Source organism: Lithobates pipiens, unplaced genomic scaffold (assembly GCF_037356315.1).
Source record: "Lithobates pipiens isolate NorthernLeopardFrog02 unplaced genomic scaffold, aLitPip1_a1.2 Scaffold_25, whole genome shotgun sequence".
Lineage (NCBI taxonomy): Eukaryota > Metazoa > Chordata > Amphibia > Anura > Ranidae > Lithobates > Lithobates pipiens.
This window is the reverse complement of record NW_027507787.1, coordinates 95,211,722-95,235,086: the sequence shown is the minus strand read 5'-3', so window position 1 is coordinate 95,235,086 and position 23,365 is coordinate 95,211,722. Positions and strand designations below refer to the sequence as shown.

Sequence of the window (23,365 nt, the reverse complement as noted above, 5' to 3'; positions counted from 1 at the left end):
AAGTTGAGGAAGAGAGTAACATGAGCCTACAGAGAGGGGAGAACACTAATAAACAACAAATTGGCAGTCATGTTCCCCCAGCTGCAGCGTATTGCCCAGTTGGTTCCAGTGATGATGAGGATAGAGGGGATGATGATGAGGTCACTGATGTGACTTGGGTGCTGGATGGAGTAGAGGAGGAAAGTGAGGGTGAAGCATAACCCCTCCGAGGCAGGATGTCCTCCAGAGGCAGACATCATGGAAAGCAGCCATCTTACTCCATCAGATTGTGGAGCTGTTATATCCCAACCCACTTCCCACAGCTCAGCTGTCTGGGCCTTTTTTTAGCACACGTGCAGCCAATCACACTGTTGCAATCTTGCCTTAAGCAGCTCAAGCATGGCAAAAACACCAGCCATTTCGGTACCAAATGCTTGAAAAGGCATTTAAAGCAGACCTCCACCCTAAACTGGAAGTTCCGCTCATCGGAAAACCCTCCTCCCCTCCGGTGCCACAATTGGCACCTTTGAGGGGGGAGGGGGGTGCAGATACCTGTATAATCCAGGTATCTGCACCCACTTCCGGGAATAGCTAGCCCAGATGCCCCCCGTTGTATTCTGGAAAACACACAGTTCCCAGGACACAACGGGGACCAGTGGAGACGCGTAGCTTGACTCGCGCATGTGCAGTAGGGAACCGGGCAGTGAAGCCACAGCGCTTCACTTCCCGATTCCCTGACAGAGGATGGCGGTGGGGGCAGCCGAGAGACGAGCGATTGCTCGTCATCTGCTGCCTGGCATCGCTGGACCCTGTAACAAGTAATTGTCCATTTATTAAAAGTCAGCAGCTGCAGTATTTGTAGCTGCTGACTTTTAATATTTTTTTTTAAAGGTGGCACTCCTCTTTAACCTCCCACCACTCAAGAGCACCTGAAAGGAAAGGGACACAATTCTTCTCCTCCTCGCTCCTCACCTTTCAAGTCTACCCCCGGTAAATCTCATGACCTGTCTCTCAGCAGCCTCCACTGATAGGGATGCTGGTAAAGTGAAGGGTGTCACAGGTCTTTGCAGCTTGTTTTCCAGCAGCACACAAATTTATCTGCCCCAGAAAAAAAAATACAGTCTCTGTCTCCCACATGCCCAGCATCTAAATTCCAGCTTATCCAAATTGCTGGCTTTGCAACTCCTGTCTAGGGATGGGCCAAACACCCCCCTGTTCGGTTCGCAGCAGAAATCCCAAATGGGAAATATTCTAACGCCAACAGCAAACCCCATTGCTGTCTATGGGAACTGAACAGGAAAAATCAAAAGTGCCCATTTTGATGGCTTATATGCTAGTAATTGGCCATAAAATGGGTATGGGGGTCTGGATACTGCCCCGGGGGATATGTATCAATAAAAAGAAAAAAAATTGTAGTTTTTTTTCAGGGGCAGTGATATTAATTATTATTAATATCACTGAAAGACAGTCTACTGATGAGAAGTTTGAATCCACCTGTGTCATGCTGCTGGTGGAGAGTGAAAGGGGGAAATCCTTCAACAGCCTCCCTGCTGATAAGGTGGTCTATTGTTGAAATGTTGAATATCTGTGTTCCCTTATTGCTGATTGGATGGGGGGGGGGGGGTGATTGTCCCCTAAGTGTATATCTGTTGTTGTTACATGTGTTTGAATAAACAGTCTGATGTTTGTTTTCACCCTGAATTGAGTTACGGCTAATGACTGGGTGCTCTGAGGGACCTTGGATCATCCTGGTACCGGACGAAGGAAACATCTACGGCGGACAAACTCATCTTGAGTACGGGGGTCCGTCACAAATGGCGGCAGCAGCAGGGAGGCTGTTGGAGGATTTCCCCCCTCCCCTCTCCACCAGTAGCATGACACAGGTGGATTCGAACTTCTCATCAGTAGACTGTCTTTGGGAGTGGCTGCTGGAGAAACTCCCCCCTCACAGCTAATCCACATAGACATGCATCCCATAATAGGTTGCTCCTAAGGCAGACACAAACAATAGAACAATGGGATACAGGCACTTAATAAACACATACCAACCCCCACCCCATCTCAAACTATCTAGCAATGGTCTGTGAAGTCCCAAGTGAAAAGAGCCCCTTCACTTCTTCAGCACAAACCATACACACAGAATCCAGGACAACAGTGTCAAAAGGAAATGCTGAATCCGGTGAGGTTGTATGGTGAGTTGGATTAGGCAGACCCAACTGGAGTTCTGGGTCACCTTGTGCCCCTAATAGACACAGGGTAACTTACACATAGGAGGGGTCGGGGAAGCTGGACAAGGAGCTTCCAGTGCTCTCCAAGGTATGCTGGGTTCCACAAGCCCCCCGCCCAAAGTGACTCTCGTCACAGGCACAACCCATAATTTCCTTTTTATTACTTTCACTTTCAATGATAGTGGTAAATGGGACAAATAGAGGGTGAATCTCTTTAATGGGGGCACAGGCAGCAATAAACACTGACAGGGGTTCTAATCTCTCTCTACTCCATCCAAAACTAAAAAAAAAAGTTTTGTCTTTAGTTATACTTTAATGTTCAATAACAAAGTTTTGTCTCTGTACAGCAGGTCCATCCAAAACACTGTTTTGGATACATCACCAAAGTCTCTCTCCTTCTCTCCTTCCATTATATAATGCCACTCATGTCTATTTCTCACATTTGTAATATGTCAGCACCTTGTGGAATCTACGACACACTGAAGTGAAGTTGCTTTGAAAGCACAGAATGGTCTAAACGTCAAACTTTTGGAGAATGTTAAGGTTCATTTGGTACCCATTTTTAATGGCTGTAGATTGATGGATCTAGAAACCTAAGGGAGGATTTAGAGAGCTGGTACATAAATCAGCATGGCCATGTCTGAAACAGAAATATCAGTTTTGGTGGACTAACCATTTAAATATTTCTAATGTGTTCATATACTTACTCCTAAAACTTTTGGTTCTCCTTTAAGCAGCACTTTGCGGAACTCGGACATGTCTACTTCTTCAGCTGGCTGGGTTGATGGTGGGGGATTCTGTTGTGAACTATATGGGTTGTTTGCAGCAGGACCTGATCAACATGGAACAAGACAGTACATTAAATAAAACACATTTGCATAGTTATCATGTGCATCAGTTGGGCTTTAAAAAGGAACCCATCTCTGCCTTGCCCATAGTGACAAATTCTGCTGACAGCTGGAATTTGATTGAAAGAATCTAGCTAGTTGCTATGGGTAACACAGATGGTTCTTTGACAGTGATGCTTCATGTGATATCAAATAAGTGACCTGCAGGGTAAGGATTCCATTGTTGCTGTGAGTAACCCTCTCCTTGGCCTTCGTTGCCCCATCGTTTCATCCTTGACTGTTCCTGTCAGAAACAAAAATCATTGTTATATTATGTACTGGACAGATTACTGTTATGTCTTCCTGTTTTTAATAAGAAATAGGTGTCATTTCATATTTTAAATAACAATGAAACAATTTTCATTTTGCATAGAGCAAGGGAGGGTTATAACCCCTGTCAGATTTGTTTTTTCACCATCTGTGTCCCATTGCTGAGATTTCCCTTCACTTCCTGCACCATAGCCAAACAGGAAGTGAGAGTAAATCCCTGAAAATTAGGAGAAATTGGGGATGCCCAGGTCACCAGAACTAGTGTCCCCAAAATAATTGTGATTTTGTTTAATTTCAATTTCAGTGATACAGGTAAATAGGACACATAGAGAGTGTGAATCTCTTTAATGGGGGCACAGACAGGAACAAAAACTGAAGGGTTCTAATCCCTCTACACTCAAAAACAAAAAAAAAACAGTTTTGCCTTTATTTATAGTTTAATAATAGCTGCAATGCCAAGCTGCAATTTCTATAGCTAGCAAACTCCTTTCTTACGTTAAGAGGTATAGACTCCAAATAAACAGCGACATCATTTTGCCCCTGCACAAATCATTAGTAAGACCTCATCTGGAATACGCCGCCACCAGTTCACAAAAAAGATATCAGAGAACTGGAGACAGTGCAGAGAACGGCAACCAAACTGATAAAAGGCCTAGAGGAGCTCAGCTATGAGGAATAATTAGAGGAAATTAATTAATTTTCTCTTGAGAAGAAGAAATTAAGGGGGGGATATGATCAACATGTATAAATAGATAAGTGGCCCATATAGCGAACTTGGTGTTGAGGTATTCACTTTGTAGACATTACAGAGGACAGGGGTCAGGGGGAAAAAAAGCTTCTTCACAGTAAGAGCTGTGAAAATGTGCAAGACTCCCTCTAGAGCTGGTTCTGGCCAGTTCATACACAAAATATAAATGTATATTAATATTTGGAGGTCATAACACGGGGGTAGTTGGTTACTTCTTGGAGGATTAGGACGATTTTTTTCCCTCGCTGGAACAATTAGAATCATGCTTTTTTTTGCCTTCCTCTGGATCCATTGTGGGTGTAGTATGTGTGTGTGTGTGTGTGTGTTTTTTTTTTTTTGGGTTGAACTAGTGTCTTTCTTTAACCTGACTAATTAAGTGATAGATGAAAGTACTCCTTGGGTTTTGGACCTCTCCATGTGGCTAGACAGTGAAAAAGTCTCACACGTGCAGTAACGCCATACTTGGGTGGAGAAGTAGAATGTATTTTGAGGTGTAATTCTAAGTATGCCTATGCTGTGTGTTAGAAATTTTAATTGAAAAAAAAAAAAATTCATTTTCTTATCACATTTTACGAAGACTTGAAAAAAAATGTATATTCTGGCACTCCTCTCCTACAAGTAAAAATCTTCTTTTTTTTTGCTAGAAAATTACTCAGAACACCCAAACATTTTATATATTTTTTTTACCCTAGGGAATAAAATGGCGGTCGTTTTCCACATTTTATGGCAAACAGTATTTGCGCAACAATTTTTCAAACGTGTTTTTTTTGGAACAAAAACCATTTCATGAATTAAATAGCAAAACAATAAAATTAGCCCAATTTTTTGTATATTGTGAAAGATGATGTTACGCCGAGTAAATAGATACTTAACACGCTTTAAAATTGTGCACACTTGTGGAATGGTGCCAAACATTGGTACTTAACCACTTGATGTCCGTGCTATAGCTGAATTACGGCCACAGAGCAGACCTGAATTTCTGGGGGAGGCCATCATATGACGGCATCCTCTGCGCACGCTCCATGCGCACGCCCTGCAGGGTGCGTGCAGAACGTGCTGTGATCACTGAGACTCGGGTGATCACCGTTCCAAGTAAGGGGTCGGGTCCGGCCCCTTACCATGTGATCAGCTGTCAGCCATCAGCTGTGACAGCTGATCACATGATGCAAACAAAAGCTTGGTAATCATTTTTTTTCTCCTCACACTGTCAAAAAGCCAATCACCGGCTCATCTGCAAGAGACATTGGTCAGGAAGAGGCAATTATGCCTCATCTATGCACACTAGTACCCCCTGCCAGTGCCCACAGTGCCCACCAGTGCCACCTAGCAATGCCCACCAGTGGTGCCAATCAGTGCTGCCTTTCAGTGTAACCGATCAGTGCCCATTATTGCCTCCCATCAGTGCCCATTATTGCCACCCATCAGTTCTCATTGCTGCCACCTATCGGTGCCCATCAGTGCCGCCTCATCAGTTTTAAAATTTTCTAACAAAATCAAAAAAAAAAAATCTTTTTAAAAATTTTGTCTTTTTAAATTTTTTTAACAAAAAATATAAATTCCTTGTATGGTGCGTGACAGGTACTCTTTTTATGGAGAGACCCCATATCTCTCCTCCAGGCTGGAAAGATTGAGATACAAAAAAAGGAACAATCTCTTTCTTTCCAGCTGAGATCTTGGCTTTGTTTACTTCCGCCGGCTGGATGTGATGTCATAACATCATGCTGGGCCTCCTAAGGTCATAGAGATGACTGGGGACCAACTGGTCCCTGGAAATCTCTATAATCAACATCCGGAAGCGGCGGATTCTTTCTCCGTTTCACGAGCCCGGAGAAGCACCTGAGGGCAGAGGGAGGGGGGGGGATGTCCCCTCTCAACGCCTGTAAGAACGATCAAGTGGCTGAACTGCCGCTTTGATTCTAGTTTTGATGCACAGAATCGTTCATTCAGATATCCCCACTCAATCCCCACATCATTCAGATATCCCCACTCAATGTCAATGACGTCCTTGTGCTGGTGGTGGTTAAAGATATTGTAAAGCTGACATTTAATGAGAGGCCCAGATTATTAGCAAAGGCAATCAACGGAGGGCCGGCATGACAGGGGTTAATGGGGGCTTGGTTACAGGGAGTTAAGCGAAGGGGGAGTGCTAAGGAAGCAGGGCTGTGCAGTGGTTTATGGGAAATGGGGTGGAGCTGGGAGGAGCAAGTGAGCTGGAAAAGGAAGGGGGAGTCACAGTCACAAGGGAGAGAGGGTGTGCAACTTCTTAGCTGCTGGGTTCTGTTGTTCCTCCGATAGCATGGGGGACGTAGAGACCCTAATGTCCCAGCTACGGGCTGCAGCGGCAGTACACCGCACTGACTGGCTGCACGCCTAAGTCAGGGGACTGCTCGTGGGAGCTGGACAAAGGGGTGCTGTCCCTACACCCCCCCCGCTGTGGCACATGCTCAGAGGTCCAGGCCTCTGGAGCGCCTCAGCCCGGAGGTATCTCCCAGGGTCCAGCGCCACTTTAGGAGCCCCATGGAGACTGCCTCTAGGGACCCTCCAGCCCCTGCACAAAAAAGCCGGTGCCACATGGTGTCAGTGCGGCACGGGAGGAATCTTCTGCCTCGGTGGGACTCATGGGATGGGGCAGAGATGGCGACTTATCCCATCCCTCAATGGTTGGTCATATTCCTAGTGTGGTGCTTGGGAATGGCTTTGTGGCCACCCGGGCTGCTTAGCGGGGGGAGAGACAGGTCATCATGAACCGGCTTGGGGCCTGGAACAGCTGGTGTCCCTGCCACGTCGGAGCCGGTGGGGGAGCGGAGTCCTGATGGTGGCGCTGTGGCTGGCGGTGTCCAGGGTGGGACGGCAAGAGGAGTGGGGAAAGTGGCTTTGTCCTGTCCGGCTGGGGTGATGGCCCAGCTTGTGAATGATGGGGAACCGCTTGGGCCCTCCTGAAAAATGGCTTGGGGTGACATCACGGACGGCTGCAATGGTGCCCAGCAGATTCCAGGAGAAACGGGCTGGGGCATCGCGGAGGAGCAGGAGGATGCTACCTTATGAAGGGGAACTGTAAGTTGAGAGTGAAGAAGAGCCAGTGGAGGTGCCAGCAGCTATGGAGAGTGTGGTGACGGCTTGTGGAGGTCCAATTCCGCAGCAACCGTGGTAAGCAGCCAACCCTCTTTAGCTTGTGTGTGTGTGCCTATGGTTGGGGAATGGGTTCTGGGGGGTTGAATGGTGTGTCTGTGTAAGGGACTGGGGTTGCAGTGGATTCGGGGAGGTCAGGATCTGGCGTAAAGGATCTGGCACAGTTATTGGTGGGCTTGAAAGACATTTTGGGATGGCTGGCCCTTTTACCGGGTGCTGGGTTGCCCACTGTGGCTTGGGTCCCCCATTCTAATTTGGGATCAAGTGTAACGGGGCCTCTGGCGGTGGCTGGTGGCACATTAACAGCGGGGACTGAGACATTGTCTGGTCTGCCGCAAGCAGCTCCAGGGGAGCCATCTGCCTCGGGAGTGGTGGTGGCGCATGTGCCAGTAGTAAGGGAGGATGGTGCGAAGCACGGCGGACAAGATAAGGCGCTAGATATGGAGGTGGACTGGGTTCGTCTGGTGGACTCTTTGGCGTTGCGCTAGCAGAGTTTTGTTGAGATTTTGATTGACACTGTGGTCATGGAATGCCACCTCCCGGAAGACAAGTTGACGGACTTGCGGGAGGCGGGGGTTTCAGCACTGGGGGCTGACAAGTTGACCCTGCATCGACTTCAGACTCTTCTAGGGAAACTCAACTTTGCTTGTCAGATAATGTCGGTGGGCAGGGTTTTTAACCGCCAGCTGGTGGCGGCTACAGCGAGGGTTCAGGCATCACGTTCACCTGACCCAGGTATATAGGGCAGACCTGCTAGTTTGGGAATCCTTTTTGGATTTTTATAATGGTAGGTCGGTGTGGTTGTCTGAAGCTATGTCCAGTTTTGATTTGGAGCTATTTACTGATGCCGTGGGATCGGCGGACTACGGGGTATATTTTGGGGGGCAGTGGAGTGCGGGCCCGTGGACATTGGAATGGTGTAAGGCTGAGTTTATCAGGAATTTGGCACTTTTGGAAGGGTTTCCGATTGTGCTTGCAGTGGAGCTTTGAGGTTCTCAGTTCTGCAAAAAGATCTGTTTTAATTGTGATAATATGGCTGAGTTGCAGGCTATTAATAGCATATCAGCATAATTGCCACCGGTTTGTTGAGGCATTTGGTGTTGGCTTGTTTGCATTGCAATGCTTTTGTATATGCTGTTCATGTCCTGGGGTGCACTAAATTCCTTGGCAGATCTTCTTTTTTGGTTTCAGTGGGACAAGTTTCACTTGTTGGCTCCAGGAGTGGCACAACTGGGAGTTCCTTGTCCAGCGCAGCTGTGGTGGATTGCCTTAGAGTGATTGCGACGGTGGTTTCGGTGGTCGATGAGTTAGACTACCTGGTCGGGTTATTCGAAAGCTTGGGAGGAGTGGTTTCGTCTGGTCCATGGTTTGGGTGGGGTGGTAGCTGAAGGTGATGATGGGTTCTTGGTGTTGTATTTCATAGGTCGGAATGTGGAGATGGGAATTTCGGTGTCGGTATTGAATAGTAAGCTGGCAGGGGTTGGCATTTGTGTTCAAGCTGTTGGGTCACAGGGATTGCACTAAGGATTTTTTGGTGTGGCAAGCGGTAAAGGGTTGCCGCAGGGGGAGTCAGCCAATAGATGGTCACTGTTCGGTGTCCTTTAATGGATGGTCACTGTCCGGTGTCCTTTGAGTTGTTAGGTTCATTGATCCAGGTACTGCCAGAAGTGCGTTTGTCGGCCTATTAGGTCCTTTTGTTTCAGACAGCCTTTTCCTTGGCATTTTTTGGAGCGCTGCATATCGGGGAATTGGTTTCTTCTTCTAGAGGGGGTCTGATGGTTTGCAGTCAACTGACGTGCAATGTAGCAGCAATTCAGTGTTTTTTTTGGATATGAAGATCCAAGACCGACCATGCCAGGCAGGGGGTTCGGTAGTTGTTTGGCGTTACCGGGTCACTGGCTTGTTCGGTGCAGGTTGTTTCATGTTTTTTGGAGTTACGTCCAGGCCGGGTTGGCCCCCTGCTATTGCATGCGAATCGGTTGGCTTTGTCTTGGTATCAATTCACGGCAGTGTTTAGGAGGTGTTAGGGGGGTCTTGGGATTTTGTCCTTCAGTCTTTGCTTCTCATTCCTTTTGTATTGGAGCTGCAATGGAGGCGGCACACTGGGGTTTGAGTGAGGGGGCCTTACGGTGAATTGGTAGGTGGGAATCTCAGTGTTATCGCCTGTATTTCCATCCTCAGTTGTTATGAGTAAGTTTATTGATGTGGAGTTTTTGTGACTGTATGCTGTCCTGTTTGTACCCTCTGATTTTCTTAGGGGGGAGGCTGGCTTGGTTTTCTTGTTTCTATGTGTATGGTGTTTGTTGTTTTTTCTTTACAGGATATTGGGCCACTCATATATCCATTGAGGTGCAAGAAAATCTGATGTACGGCCTGACGGACATCAATTGGGCATTCCTAGGGAGGAACAGGCAGTGATCCGCTGGATGGGGGTGCCTGGTCTATTGTGGAGCAGAGTAGTTCCTGAATTTGAGCGCTATGCTCGGCTGGATAGAGCCCCTGATGGGTTAGTGGTGCATGCTGGGAGGAACGATTTAGGGCTGCAGTCCATGAGAGAGCTCATATGGGATGTTAAATTTGTCTTCCTGCGGCTTCGAATTGATTACTCGGACCTGCTGAAAGTATGGTCTGATATGGTGTCCCGTATACAATGGAGGTGGGCCAGGTCAGCTGCGGGCATTAATATGCCGTTGGTATTAACATGTGGTGTATTGGTTTGAAGGATGGTATCCAGAGGGCCCTGAGGATGTGGAGATCCACTCAAACCTAAGGTGTCAGGTTTGAGTGGTGGTGATGGGGTGCAAGGTCCTTTTAGGTCATATGGGCACATCAAATGGTATGGTGTGGGGACCCATCTGATGCTCCCAGTTGGTTAGGGCTGACGATCCTAACTCCTCCAGCCGCTTTCTATGGAAGCACTCATGCAGGCTTGATCTTGAGCTGGGGTGTGTGCATCCATAGATACCGAGCATGGCTTGACCCCCCATCCCTCTGCTCCCTCCCAATCCTACTGATTGACAGCAGCGAGAGCCAATGACTCTCACTGCTGCTGAGTCTTCTGTGAGAAGAGAGAGGGAAAAATGTGCTGTTGATGGGCCCAGCGCTGGATCGAGATCTGGCTCAAGAATCCAAAAATGTAACTTCCGCATTTAGTGATGGTGACCCCCTGACATGCCACATTTGGCATGTCATTTGGGGGAGGAGCAGGTACCCAGTTTTTACGAGCCCATCCTCCTCTGGCTTTGCAACGCCGGAAGGAAGTTCACCTCTCCCCCCTCCCTCCCTGCAATCTTCAGGTCCCTGAAGATTGCATGGCCACTCATAGCACACATCGCAGCTCGCGTTTTCACTATACGCGCCCAGCTGTGAAGGCACAGCTGGGCGCCCACAATTAAAATGCTCTGGTGCATTTTAGATGTGTGTTGCTGTGTTCCAGATGCGTTCCATACACAAAAATGCAACATGTTCCACTTTTATTGACCGTACTGGAACGCACTGCACTGGGGAGAATTAGGGCCAATAAAATTCATGTTAAACACTGTGCATGTGTTTTCGATGCAGAATAAAAACTCCCTAGACTGCATCTGGTGTGAACCAACCCTTTGGAATGGTTCACACCAGATGCTTTCCAGTGCATTTTTAAACTGCATCCAGACTGTACGCAGTGTTTGCCATTTATTTCAATGGCCCTAGTTCACACAAGTGCGATCGTTCCAGTGGTTTCAACAAAAGTACAGGCTGCAACATTTTTTTCTCCAGAAAGCGTCAAAACACATAACGGCACTGCATTGCACTGAAATGAACATTAACCTAATGGAAATGATAATGTCAAAATAAATAAAAAGGAAAAAAAAGGACTGGACTTCATTGAAAATGCATCAAAAACACATATAGATGCAAAAACACATCCAGAACACTGAAATTGTGGTGTGAACATTCCCTTATTCACTCAACAATTCCTTCCTGACTAAGTGCCCATTTGTTCAGCTTCTCTCATCAAACTATCTCTATCATAACCCTTTTCCATAAATTAGGTTGTCAGTAAACCTCCTGCTCCCTAAAGTCTTCTATCCTCAAGTCAATAAATTGTGCCTTTCGGATATTCATTAACCAAGCAAATAGGTGACAGCTTGTGTTTAAAATAAAGAGTCCTTACCCACAGGTCATGTTCAATTCATTCAGAAGGGGATTCATAGATAGATGCTCTACTGAATCAAAGCACAATGGGATGGATGTCACTTTGTGCTGCATTTTGACAGCAGACCATTCCAGATTTGTTCATTCTGGACCTGCATCCATGTACACAAGAATACCCTTGATCTGTCATATTTAGGTCCAAAAAAATTGAAAAGCACTCATTTTTAATTTTTACAGAACCTGGATAGATTAAGAGGTAAGACACCCATCTGTTTACATCTGCATACCCATAAATCAGGTCCACCAAAAAAAACTGACAGGCAGACCTGATTAGTAAGCTTGTTTGAAAGGGCCCTTACAGTCTTACAGAGGAAAATTTGATAGTAAAATAAGATATGGGAATAATAATCAATTCTTTGGATTCTCAGCATTATAGTGTAATTAAACCCAGACTATAAAAAAAAACTCTCATTACATGTTATACAACGTGTGCATACTCCCAAATCCACAAAGGCATTTGTTTTGTGTGGAGTGAAATATACCTGCTTCATCCTGCTTTCCTCCTTTTTTTTCTATTTGTGCAGCTCACATGACATGAGTCATACATGTGGGCATATACACAGTGGTAAATAACACACCCTCCATCCTCCTCCTCCTCCATGTCCAAGCAGCTTTTGGTGTAAAATATACAAAGTACACCACATTTTTTTTAGTTATGGAGTAAAGAAAATTAACCGCTTCTCACCTGGCCACTGCACATAAACAGTTGGCTGGGAGCTCCCTCAAGAGAGAGAAGGAGGGGTCAGGGCCAAGTGTAGCTCTGTGTGTGAATGGACACACAAAGCTGCGGCTTGAGAGCATGCCTGCTAGGGTGTCCCCAGAGCAAGCTGCTTGCTCTGGGGGCAGTTGGCAGATGGGAGGGTCCAGGAGCACCGGCAAGGGACCCGAGAAGAGGAGGATTGGGACTGCTCTGTGCAAAACCACTGCAAAGAGCAGGTGAGTATAACATGTTTGTTATTTTTTTATGAAAAAAAATAAGACTTTAATATCACTTTAAAATAGATAATGCCTGAAGGTACTTTGATGTTGTCCCTCTCTATGTGGCTAGGCTGTGAAAAAGTCTTGTGCATGTGATATCACTATACTCAGGAGCAAAATGTGTTTTGGGTTGTAGTTGCAAGTATGCCTATATAGTGTACGAGAAATAATTTGTTCATATGAAATTTTTGTGAAAAAAAAGGTTATTTTTTTCATTTTACAAAGAATTGTGGGAAAAAATTACAACTTTAAAAAACTCACCATGCCTTTACTAAATACCTTGGACAGTCTACTTTCCAAAAAGGAGTCTTTCAGGGGATATTTGTACTGTCTTGGCATGTTAAGGCCTCAAGAAATGAGATAGGCCATCAGTACCCCAGGTGTGATGAATGTGACAGGGGCTTTTGGAGGGGACTGAATGCTAGCCTTTTGTGTTCTGACTATGGGACCTGGCATTTGAGGGAACCTTTAAGCATTTAGGAAGATATCCTGTTATGCAATGTAAAATGACATTGTTAATTCTGCTAATTAACACACCTATTGTCTACTAGCAAACTACTGTGGGGATGTCTTTATACTTATAATAATGTGTATTGTACTTTGTGAGCTCGATGCTGGCAAGTCTGATCTTGAATGAGATCTCTGAGTGTCTATGTGGCTAATTGTTTAATTAAGTTAAGGTTTATAGTGCTAATTATATTTCTGTATACAGTTGCGTTTTTATATGATAATGTGATCAGCCTCCCTGTGTAGTGCAGGGATATGCAATTAGTGGACCTCCAGCTGTTGCAAAACTACAAGTCCCATCATGCCTCTGGGTGTCATTCTTGTGGCTGTCAGAGTCTTGCTATGCCTCATGGGACTTGTAGTTCTGCAACAGCTGGAGGTCCACTAATTGCATATCCCTGGTACTGTATATAAAAAGCCTTTATTTTTGTTCAACAAACAGTTCTCTGGTTTGCTCCAAAACTGGTATTGCCTAGTTCTTGGGGTAACTATAGTCAGATTCACTGGTCTCGTATTCCAGAACTTGGGAAGCAGCTTCTTTGTAGAGATACCCAGTCAGGGTTTCCAGAGACCATCACATTGGTGGAAGCGATGGGATGCTTTCTGCAGTCTGGGCCATCCAAACCTCCACCGGGATCCAAGGTCTGGATAGCAGAAGAGGTACAGATACCAGCCGCCATGGAAGAAGAATTTGGAAGGAGGTTGCTAGAGATGCGGATATAGCACACTGACCAGTGCCAGAGCAGCTCCTGCTGGGATGATATAACTCTGTCCACTGGGAACTCTGGAAGTAAGCAATAGCCTGTGAGTAGTAACACCAGGGAAAAATTCTCCCTTCCATCCAGGAAAGGTACTGGTTGCAGTACGAAGTCTGAATACAGTTTTTGGGGAAACAACCACAAAAGGAATGGAAAGCTGAGTTAAGCAGGTTGATCATGGCAGAGATGTGGTTGGCTGAGAGCTACAGAGCTCTCCGCTGGTATGTAGCCCAAGTATGTCCATGGACAGCGGATGACAGGCCAACGGAAGGCTTTGGCTACGGCGGCCTGGGGCTGCTGTTAGAGAGGCTGTCCGAGGACCCTGACTTTGGGAGCAATTTAGAGTAGTGTTGGGAGGAAATCTTGGAATACAGAGAACAGATGCTGAACATCTTGGAAGTTGTCACGTACCTGGTTCGTGAGCCTGACGTGTAGAGGAAAGTGTCTAGTACCACACTGGCTTGTGGGTCACTGAAGTTGAGACAGCAGCCACAGAAGCACGGTGTTGTAGGAGTGTCTGGGATCAGTCCAGTAGTCTGTATGGCTAGTTGTCCGTGGACAGATGTGCAGCAGGTGGGCTGATCGTGGTTAGGCAAACCAGAGCTGTGGCAGGCAAGGATCACAGCTGAAGTAGGAACAGGATGCAATTTGCAGAGCTGTGGCAGGCTAGATGAGCAGGTGCAGGGTCAGGCAAGCCGGGTCAGTAATGTTCGAGCAGATAAGCAGAGCAGCAGGTAGAAGAGAAGTCCAAAACAAGCTGAGGTCAGGGTATCAAGCAGACACCGTTAGTGGGAACAAGCCAGATCAAGGTCAGAGGCTAGCACAGGTAACAGGTCAGAACACACAGAAGCGCAGACCAAACGGCAAAGAGTCCTTTGGCACCAGCGTTAGTGACAGGCAAGTGTGCGTGCGTGCAAGTGAGCATGTGTGCAATTCCTGCTGCACGAATATGCCTTTCCTGGGCACTGGAAGATTTTGAGTTTCTAGCCAATTAGAAAGCTGGAGATTGCCTGCAAACAGCTGCTAGATTCCGCTCAGCAGCAGGTCTGGGCTCCTTTTGCCTGAGACTATCAGGAAATACCGGCTGACAGCTCTGAAATCCTGTCTGAAGAGTCGGCAATGTGGCAGAGAGGCTTTGCTCACCTGCACCGACAGCTATGTATGCAGAGGTCTTATAGTGGATGCAGCAAGTGCTGACTTCCTTGACGAACCTGTTTTTGCACGGGACGATTTTGGATGGAGAAATGCATCTGTCCAGCCACCAGATGACGGTACAGGAAATGGAGCAGTCTGCTCATCTCTCCAGCCACAGATCAGAGAAAGCATGGAGTTAATTGATTTTTCATCAGAGGATGTAACATTTACTGAATTTTCAACTAAAGTGCTGACAACAGGGCTAAGCTCTGCTAGTCTCTGCCCAGCACCGGTAACATCTTCTGGGTTTCAGAGACAGGAGATGTGTGTCTATGTCCGGACACCAGTTACAGAGACAGAGGATTTAATAGACTTTCCTGCTGAGGAGGAACAACCCACTACAGCAGAAAAGCGTGCATCCAGGCATAGCACTGCTGACCCCTGTCTGCAACGATCAGTGACCCTGGAGGATTTGTGCAAGGCCACTGACTTTTCAGGTTACTTTCCAGCGGAACAGCTGACATCAGGGCCCCACCTCCCCAGCACCAAACTGATGTAGTGAAGCTTCTACTCCCAGCTGAATCGCTGGCAACAGGGCAGAGCGCTGCTGGCCTCTGCCTAGCACCTACAGTGTCTCCATGGCTTCAGGGAACTGCAGTCGGCCCCTCTGCCCAGCAACAGACTGAGCCATGGAATGGTAAAGACCATCCAGCTGAAATGCTGGCAGCTGGACAGAGAGTCAACGACCTCTGCCCCACACCTACTGATGACAACCATTTCCTGCAGCCAAGAATGGAAATCAGGTTGACCGCCCTGAACTAAAAAAATATGGATTTCCTGTGGTAGGTGGTACGGTCTCAGCCTGTATACCCCAGAGAAGCGTTGCAGTTAGCCCAGATCCCTAACAGCACGATGGAATAAACCCATCCACCCTATATTTTATTCAGCAGCTGAAAGGACTCAAGGGAGAAGGGCCAGTCTGCTCTTCTCCCCAGCGGTGGGTATGTTCTATGAAAGAGGCAGAGGTTGGCTGGGTAAGTAATGCTCTGTTCGGGACAATATGTTTGGGGTACTGTGTGAGTACGGACATTGGGGGACTGCAACTGCAGAGTCAAAGTCCACTCGTTGAGGGTCTTCTTCTGTGTTAGTGTCCTGCCGAAAGGGGAACATTTTGACAGGCTCACCCAGGACAGAGGCTTTTGGAGGAGACTAAATGCTAGCCTCTTGCCTATGGACTATGGGCCCTGGCATTCGAGGGAGCTACACGCATTTAGAAACATGTCTTGGATTGTAACACAAAAGGACATTATTAAGGAGGCCATGATGGTTTCTGTCAGCTTGGGACTCGGTGGACAGATGTATGTGAAAAGATACTGGTTGATGAGATCTGGAAAGCCCTGGGTTGTCTACTAGTCTGAGGGGGAATCACTGTTTGTATTGTTAATTGTGATAATTAACACAACTATTGTCTGCTAACAAACTCCTGTGGGGATGTGTTTATACTTGTAATAATGTGTATTGTAATTTGTGAGCTTGATGCTGGCAAGTCTGACCTGGAATGAGAACTCAGAGTGTCCCAGGTGGCTAATTGTTTAATTTAAGGTTTATAGTGTTAATTATATTTCTGTATATAGTTGCGTTTGCCTATGATAATGTGATCAGCCTCACCTGAGTGTGTAGTGTATAAAAAGCCTGTATTCTTGTTTAATAGAGAGTTCCAGTTTTGCAGTTAAACTAGTCCTGCCTAGTTCTTGGATGCAATAGTATCTGACATATGTTCTTGGATGCTTTAATATCTGACATCTATGTTCAGCCTGGAGGAAGCGGTATACCGACGAAAGCTCTTAAGCGGAGTGTGGGACGGTTCCGTCACAATGAATTTTCAGTGAATGGCACCATAGTTTGTAGACTCTATAACTTTCACAGACTACATTGCATCAGTATTCAAATCGCTTTACTTTTTCCACATTTTGTTATGTTACAGCCTTTCTCCAAAATGCATCAAATTGATTATTTTCCCCAAAACTCTACAAACAATACCCTATGACAACATGAAAGAAGTTTTTTGAAATCTTTGCAAATTTGTATTCACAGCCTTTGCTCAATAGTTACATAGTTAGCCAGGTTGAAAAAGACACAAGTCCATCCAGTTCAACCAAAAAAAAAAAAAAAAAAAAAAAAATATATATATATATATATATATATATATATGTATAAAATCCCATATACACAATCCGTCACCCACAGTTGATCCAGAGGAAATCGAAATACTCCAGGAAAGCATGATCCAATTTGTTACAACAGGGAAAAAAAATTCTTCTTGATCCCCCAAGAGTCAATCAGATTTTCCCTGGATCAACTTTACCTATAAATGTTAGTACCTAGTTATATTATGTACATTTAGGAAATAATCAAAGCCTTTTTTTTAAAAGAAATCTATTGAGCTTGCCAAAACCACCTCTGAAGGGAGCCTATTCCACATTTTGCCAGCTCTTACTGTGAAGAAACCTTTCCGTATTTGGAGATGAAATCTTTTTTTCTTCTAGAGGTAAAGAGTGCCCCCTTGTCCTCTGTGATGACCTTAAAGTGAATAACTCAACACCATGTTCACTATATGGACCACTTTTTTACATGTTGATCATATCTCCGCTTAATCTCCTCTTCTCAAAAGGGAATAAATTCAGTTCCTCTAATCTTTCCTCATAGCTGAGCTCCTCCATGCCTCATCAGCTTGGTTGCTCTTCTCTGAACTTGCTCCAGTTCCCCGATATCCTTCTTGCAAACTGGTGCCCAGAACTGAATTGCATATTCCAGATGAGGTCTTACTAATGATTTGCACATGGTCAAAATGATCTCTCTCTCTCTCTCTGGGGTCCATACCTCTCTTAACCACTTTGTGCCCGCGCTATTGCCTAAAGACGGCTACAGCACGGATACCAATTGCCTGGAGGGTGTCCCTGGATGTCCTCCTGTTTACTTCCGCAATGCGGGCTCCTGCAAGCGCGCATCTGGGAAGTTCTGTGCTGACCATGTCAATCACAGTGGCCGCTTACAGCGAGATCGGCATGTCCAATGGTAGATGATCTCATATGTAAACATATGAGATCATCTCTTATGGCCGGCTCTCCCTCCTCACACAGAGACAGCTTGTGAGGAGGGAGAGATGAACCGATGCAGCCTGTGAGTGTAAAAAAAACAAACAAAAGAAAATACAGTGCCCACAGTAACTGTTAATGCCATCTGTCCCCAGTGCCATCTGTTCCCAGTGCCATCTGTCCCCAGTGCCATCTGTTGTCAGTGCCATCTGTTGTCAGTGCCACCTGTCAGTGCCATCTGTCCCCAGTGCCACCTGTCCCCAGTGCCACCTGTCAGTGCCATTTGTCCAAAGTGCCATCTGTCAGTGCCATCTGTCCCCAGTGCCACGTATAAGTGCCATCTGTCATCAGTGCCACGTATAAGTGCCATCTGTGATTAGTGCCACATCAGTGCCACGTGTCATCAGTGCCTCATAGTGCCATCTGTCATCAGTGCCATATCAGTGTCACGTGTCATCAGTGCCACCTGTCAGTGTCACATGCCATCTGTTATCAGTGTCATGTGTCATCACTGCCACGTATCAGTGCCATCTGTCATCAGTGTCACGTGTCTTCAGTGCCACATATTAGTCCCATCTGTCATCAGTGCCATGTATTAGTGCCGTCTGTCATCAGTGCCACGTATTAGTGCCACATGTCATCAGTGCCATGTATAATTGCCATCTGTCATAAGTGCCATATATTAGTGCCATCTGTCATCAGTGTCACATGTCATCAGTGCCACGTATTAGTGACATCTGTCATCAGTGCCACATCAGTGTCATGTGTCATCAATGCCACGTATAAGTGTCATCTGTCATCAGTGCCACGTCAGTGTCACGTGTCATTGTCCTGGTGCTCCAGGGCCTTCAGAAGTGTAATAGGTAGTCAACAAGTTAGATGTGTAATTTATGCTCCTAGAACACGTGGTGCGCTCCCTGCAAGTTGGGCCTCTCTATGTGGCCAGGCTGTGAAAAAGTCCCACACATGTGGTATCGTAATACTCAGGAGGAGTAGCAGAATTTATTTTGGGGCGTCATTTGTGGTATACACATGCCATGTAAGAGAAATAACCTATTACAATGACAATTTTGTGGGAAAAAAAATCTTCATTTTGCAAAGAATTGTGGGAAAAAATGACAACATCAAAAAGCTCACCATGCCTCTTACTAAATACCTTGGGATGTCTACTTTCAAAAAAGGGGTCATTTGGGGGTATTTGTACTTTCCTGGCTTGTTTGGGTCGCAAGGAATGAGATAGGCCACCAGTACATCAGGTGTGGTCAATTTTTTATGATTTATACCATAGCTTGTAGACTCTCTAACTTTCACAAAGACCAAATAATATCCACTAATTTGGGTTATTTTTACTAAAGATATGTAGCAGTATAAATTGTGGCCAAAATTTATGAACAAAAAATAATAATTTGCAAAATTTTATCACAGAAACAAAGAAAAATGTGTTTTTTTCAAAATTTTATGTCTTTTTTCATTTATAGCGCAAAAACTAAAAAACCCAGAGGTGATCAAATACCACCAAAAGAAAGCTCTATTTGTGGGAAAAAAAGGACAGTAATTGTCATTCAAAGTGTGAGTGCACCAAAAGCTGAAAATTGGTCTGGGCAGGAGGGGGGTTTAAGTGCCCTGTAGGCAAGTGGTTAATACAAGAAAGGACTTTGCTCGCTTTGGAAAATGCAGCTTGGCATTGCATGCTATTATTAAGCTTCTGATCTACCAAAACCCCCAGATCCTTCTCCACCATTGATTTCCCCAGTTGTACCCCCCCCCCCCCCCCATTATGTATGGTGCATGCATATTCCTGGCCCCCAAGTGCATAACTTTACATTTATCAACATTAAACCTCATTTGTCACTTATTTTTTTTTATTTTTTTATTTGCTGCGTAGACAGTGCATTGAGGTTGGCTTGTAAATTGGAGACATCCTGTAAGGCTTCATGCACATGAGACGCTGGTGCAAACTCTGCTGGACACATGTTTTTAAAAGCTGAAACCTGTGTTTAGAAATGCCAGTTTTGCCGCGATATTTACCAAGATTTAGCAGCGTTTTACCCCGTTTGCGTCTAGAAGTGTTTAGTTAAGCTAACATCATAGACCCTCCCCAAGCTCAAAAAACAGTATTATTAACTATTTCAGCCATTTTGTGAGACCAGAGTGAGTAGCAGCAGCTGTGAGAGCAGCAGTGTACTTGTATTTAGCGTGTCACTTGCCACGTCACCTGCCACAAGTTGTGGATTGTCCACTTGCCACATCACCTGCCACAAGTTGTGCATTGTCCACTTGCCACGTCACTTGCCACGTCACCTGCCACGTCACTTGCCACAAGTTGTGGATTGTCCACTTGCCACGTCACCTGCCACAAGTTGTGGATTGTCCACTTGCCACGCCACCTGCCACGCCACCTGCCACGTCACCTGCCACAAGTTGTGAATTGTCCACTTGCCACGTCACTTGCCACGTCACCTGCCACGTCACCTGCCACAAGTTGTGGATTGTCCACTTGCCACGTCACTTGCCACGTCACCTGCCACAAGTTGTGGATTGTCCACTTGCCACGTCACTTGCCACGTCACCTGCCACATCACCTGCCACAAGTTGTGGATTGTCCACTTGCCACGTCACTTGCTACGTCACTTGCCACGTCACCTGCCACAAGTTGTTGATTGTCCACTTGCCACGTCACTTGCCACGTCACCTGCCACGTCACCTGCCACACATTGTGGATTGTCCACTTGCCACGTCACCTGCCACATCACCTGCCACATCACCTGCCACAAATTGTGGATTGTCCACTTGCCACGTCACCTGCCACGTCACTTGCCACAAGTTGTGGATTGTCCACTTGCCACGTCACCTGCCACAAGTTGTGGATTGTCCACTTGCCAGGTCACTTGCCACGTCACCTGCCAGGTCACCTGCCACAAGTTGTGGATTGTCCACTTGCCAGGTCACTTGCCACGTCACCTGCCATGTCACCTGCCACAAATTGTGGATTGTCCACTTGCCACATCACCTGCCACGTCACCTGCCACAAGTTGGGGATTGTCCACTTGCCACGTCACTTGCCACGTCACCTGCCACATCACTTGCCACAAGTTGTGGATTGTCCACTTGCCACATCACCTGCCATGGCACCTGCCACAAGTTATGGATTGCCAATTGCCACGTCACTTGCCACGTCACCTGCCACGTCACTTGCCTAGTCACCTGCCACGTCACTTGCCACGTCACCTGCCATGTCACCTGCCACAAGTTGTGGATTGTCCACTTGCCACATCACCTGCCACGTCACCTGCCACAAGTTGTGGATTGTCCACTTGCCACGTCACTTGCCACTTCACCTGCCACAAGTTGTGGATTGTTCACTTGCCACCTGCCATGTCACTTGCCACAAGTTGTGGATTGTCCACTTGCCACATCACTTGCCACAAGTTGTGGATTGTCCACTTGCCACGTCCCCTGCCACATCACCTGCCACATCACCTGCCACAAATTGTGGATTGTCCACTTGCCACGTCACCTGCCACGTCACTTGCCACAAGTTGTGGATTGTCCACTTGCCACGTCACCTGCCACGTCACTTGCCACAAGTTGTGGATTGTCCACTTGCCACGTCACCTGCCACAAGTTGTGGATTGTCCACTTACCAGGTCACTTGCCACGTCACCTGCCAGGTCACCTGCCACAAGTTGTGGATTGTCCACTTGCCAGGTCACTTGCCACGTCACCTGCCATGTCACCTGCCACAAATTGTGGATTGTCCACTTGCCACATCACCTGCCACGTCACCTGCCACAAGTTGTGGATTGTCCACTTGCCACGTCACTTGCCACTTCACCTGCCCCAAGTTGTGGATTGTTCACTTGCCACCTGCCATGTCACTTGCCACAAGTTGTGGATTGTCCACTTGCCACATCACTTGTCACAAGTTGTGGATTGTCCACTTGCCACGTCCCCTGCCATGTCCCCTGCCACGTCACCTGCCACAAGTTGTGGATTGTCCACTTGCCACTTCACCTACCACAAGTTGGGGATTGTCCACTTGCCACCTGCCATGTCACTTGCCACAAGTTGTGGATTGTCCCCTTGCCACATCACTTGCCACAAGTTGTGGATTGTCCACTTGCAATTGTTAAAAATATTTTTTTAATGGTTTTTCATCATTTGCCATAATTTTTGAGATTTTTAATGTAAAAAAAAAAAGGTCACCTTTAAAAACGCTTATAAACGAAAACGCGGAAAAATGCGGTACCAGCGTTTTGCTGCGTTTTGCGCCTGAAACGTGGAAAACTTTTGTGTCTGAACCCATTTTTTTGCTTCTGAAAAAACTAGATTAAACGCAACTGCATAAAAACGGCAAAAAACGAGACTGTGTACATGGACACATAGGATAACATTGAAAAAAGTGTCCAACTGCCTCTGAACACACGTTTAACAGCGTCTCGTGTGCATGAGGCCTAAGGATGTTATTCCACTGCATAGCTTAGTGTCATCTGCAAAGACAGAAATGTGACTTTTAATCCCAGACCATATATAATTTATAAAGATATTAAAAAGGTAAGGGTCCCAGAACTGAACCTTGGGGTACACCACTGATAACCTTAGACCAATCAGAGTAAGAAACATTAACCACTACTCTCTGAATTCAGTCTTATAGCCAGTTTTCTATCCATTTACAAATTGATCTTTCCAAGCCTGTAGATTTTACCTTACAAATGAGCCATGTGTGGGGAACTGTGTCAAACGCTTTTGCAAAATCCAGATATACCATGTCCACAGCCACCCCTCTATCCAAGGTTTTATTTGCCTCCTCATAAAAAAAATCAGGTTTGTTTGACAACTTCTGTCTTTCATGAATCCATGGTGTCTGTTGCTTAAAATATTTTTTTTCCAGCAAGTACTCGTCTATGTGGTCTTTCATTAAATGCTTCAGCCCCAAAAGATTTGACCCCATTCCTGACCAGAGCACTTTTTACAACTTGGCACTGCGTCACTTTTTCCCCCACAAATAGAGTTATCTTTTGGTGGTATTTGATCACCTCTGTGTTTTTTTTTTTAAACAAAAAAGCGACAATTTTGAAAAAACTATATTTTTTTACTTTTTTTCTATAATAAATATCCCCAAAAATGTTTTAAAAAAACATATTTCTTCATCAGTTTAGGCCAATATGTATTCTTCTACATATTTTTGGTAAAAAAAAATCGCAATAAGTGTATTATTGATTGTTTTGTGCAAAAGTTATCGTGTCTACAAACTATGGGAAAGATTTATGGCATTTTTATTATTTCTATTTTTTTACTAGTAATGGCAGTGATGTGCGATCTTTAGCAGTATTGAACATTGCGACGGACACTTTTGACACATTTTGGGACCATTGACATTTATACAGCGATCAATGCTAAAAAATATGCACCGATTACTGTGTAAATGTCACTGACTGGGAAGGGGTTAAAACTA

General features: G+C 45.8%; 1 protein-coding gene across 3 annotated transcripts in view; it reads right to left on the bottom strand.

Moving 5' to 3' along the window:
* LOC143930421 (uncharacterized) overlaps positions 1 to 23,365 on the bottom strand; it is a 277,574-nt gene that overhangs the window by 81,729 nt on the left and 172,480 nt on the right. For all 3 annotated transcript variants that reach the window (XM_077454728.1, XM_077454727.1, XM_077454729.1), the window contains 2 exons: positions 3,257 to 3,338; positions 2,915 to 3,039 (listed from right to left, as the gene is read on the bottom strand). In XM_077454728.1, the coding sequence (XP_077310854.1) occupies positions 2,915 to 3,039; positions 3,257 to 3,338 (207 nt within the window). The remainder of the gene's footprint in view (positions 1 to 2,914; positions 3,040 to 3,256; positions 3,339 to 23,365) is intronic.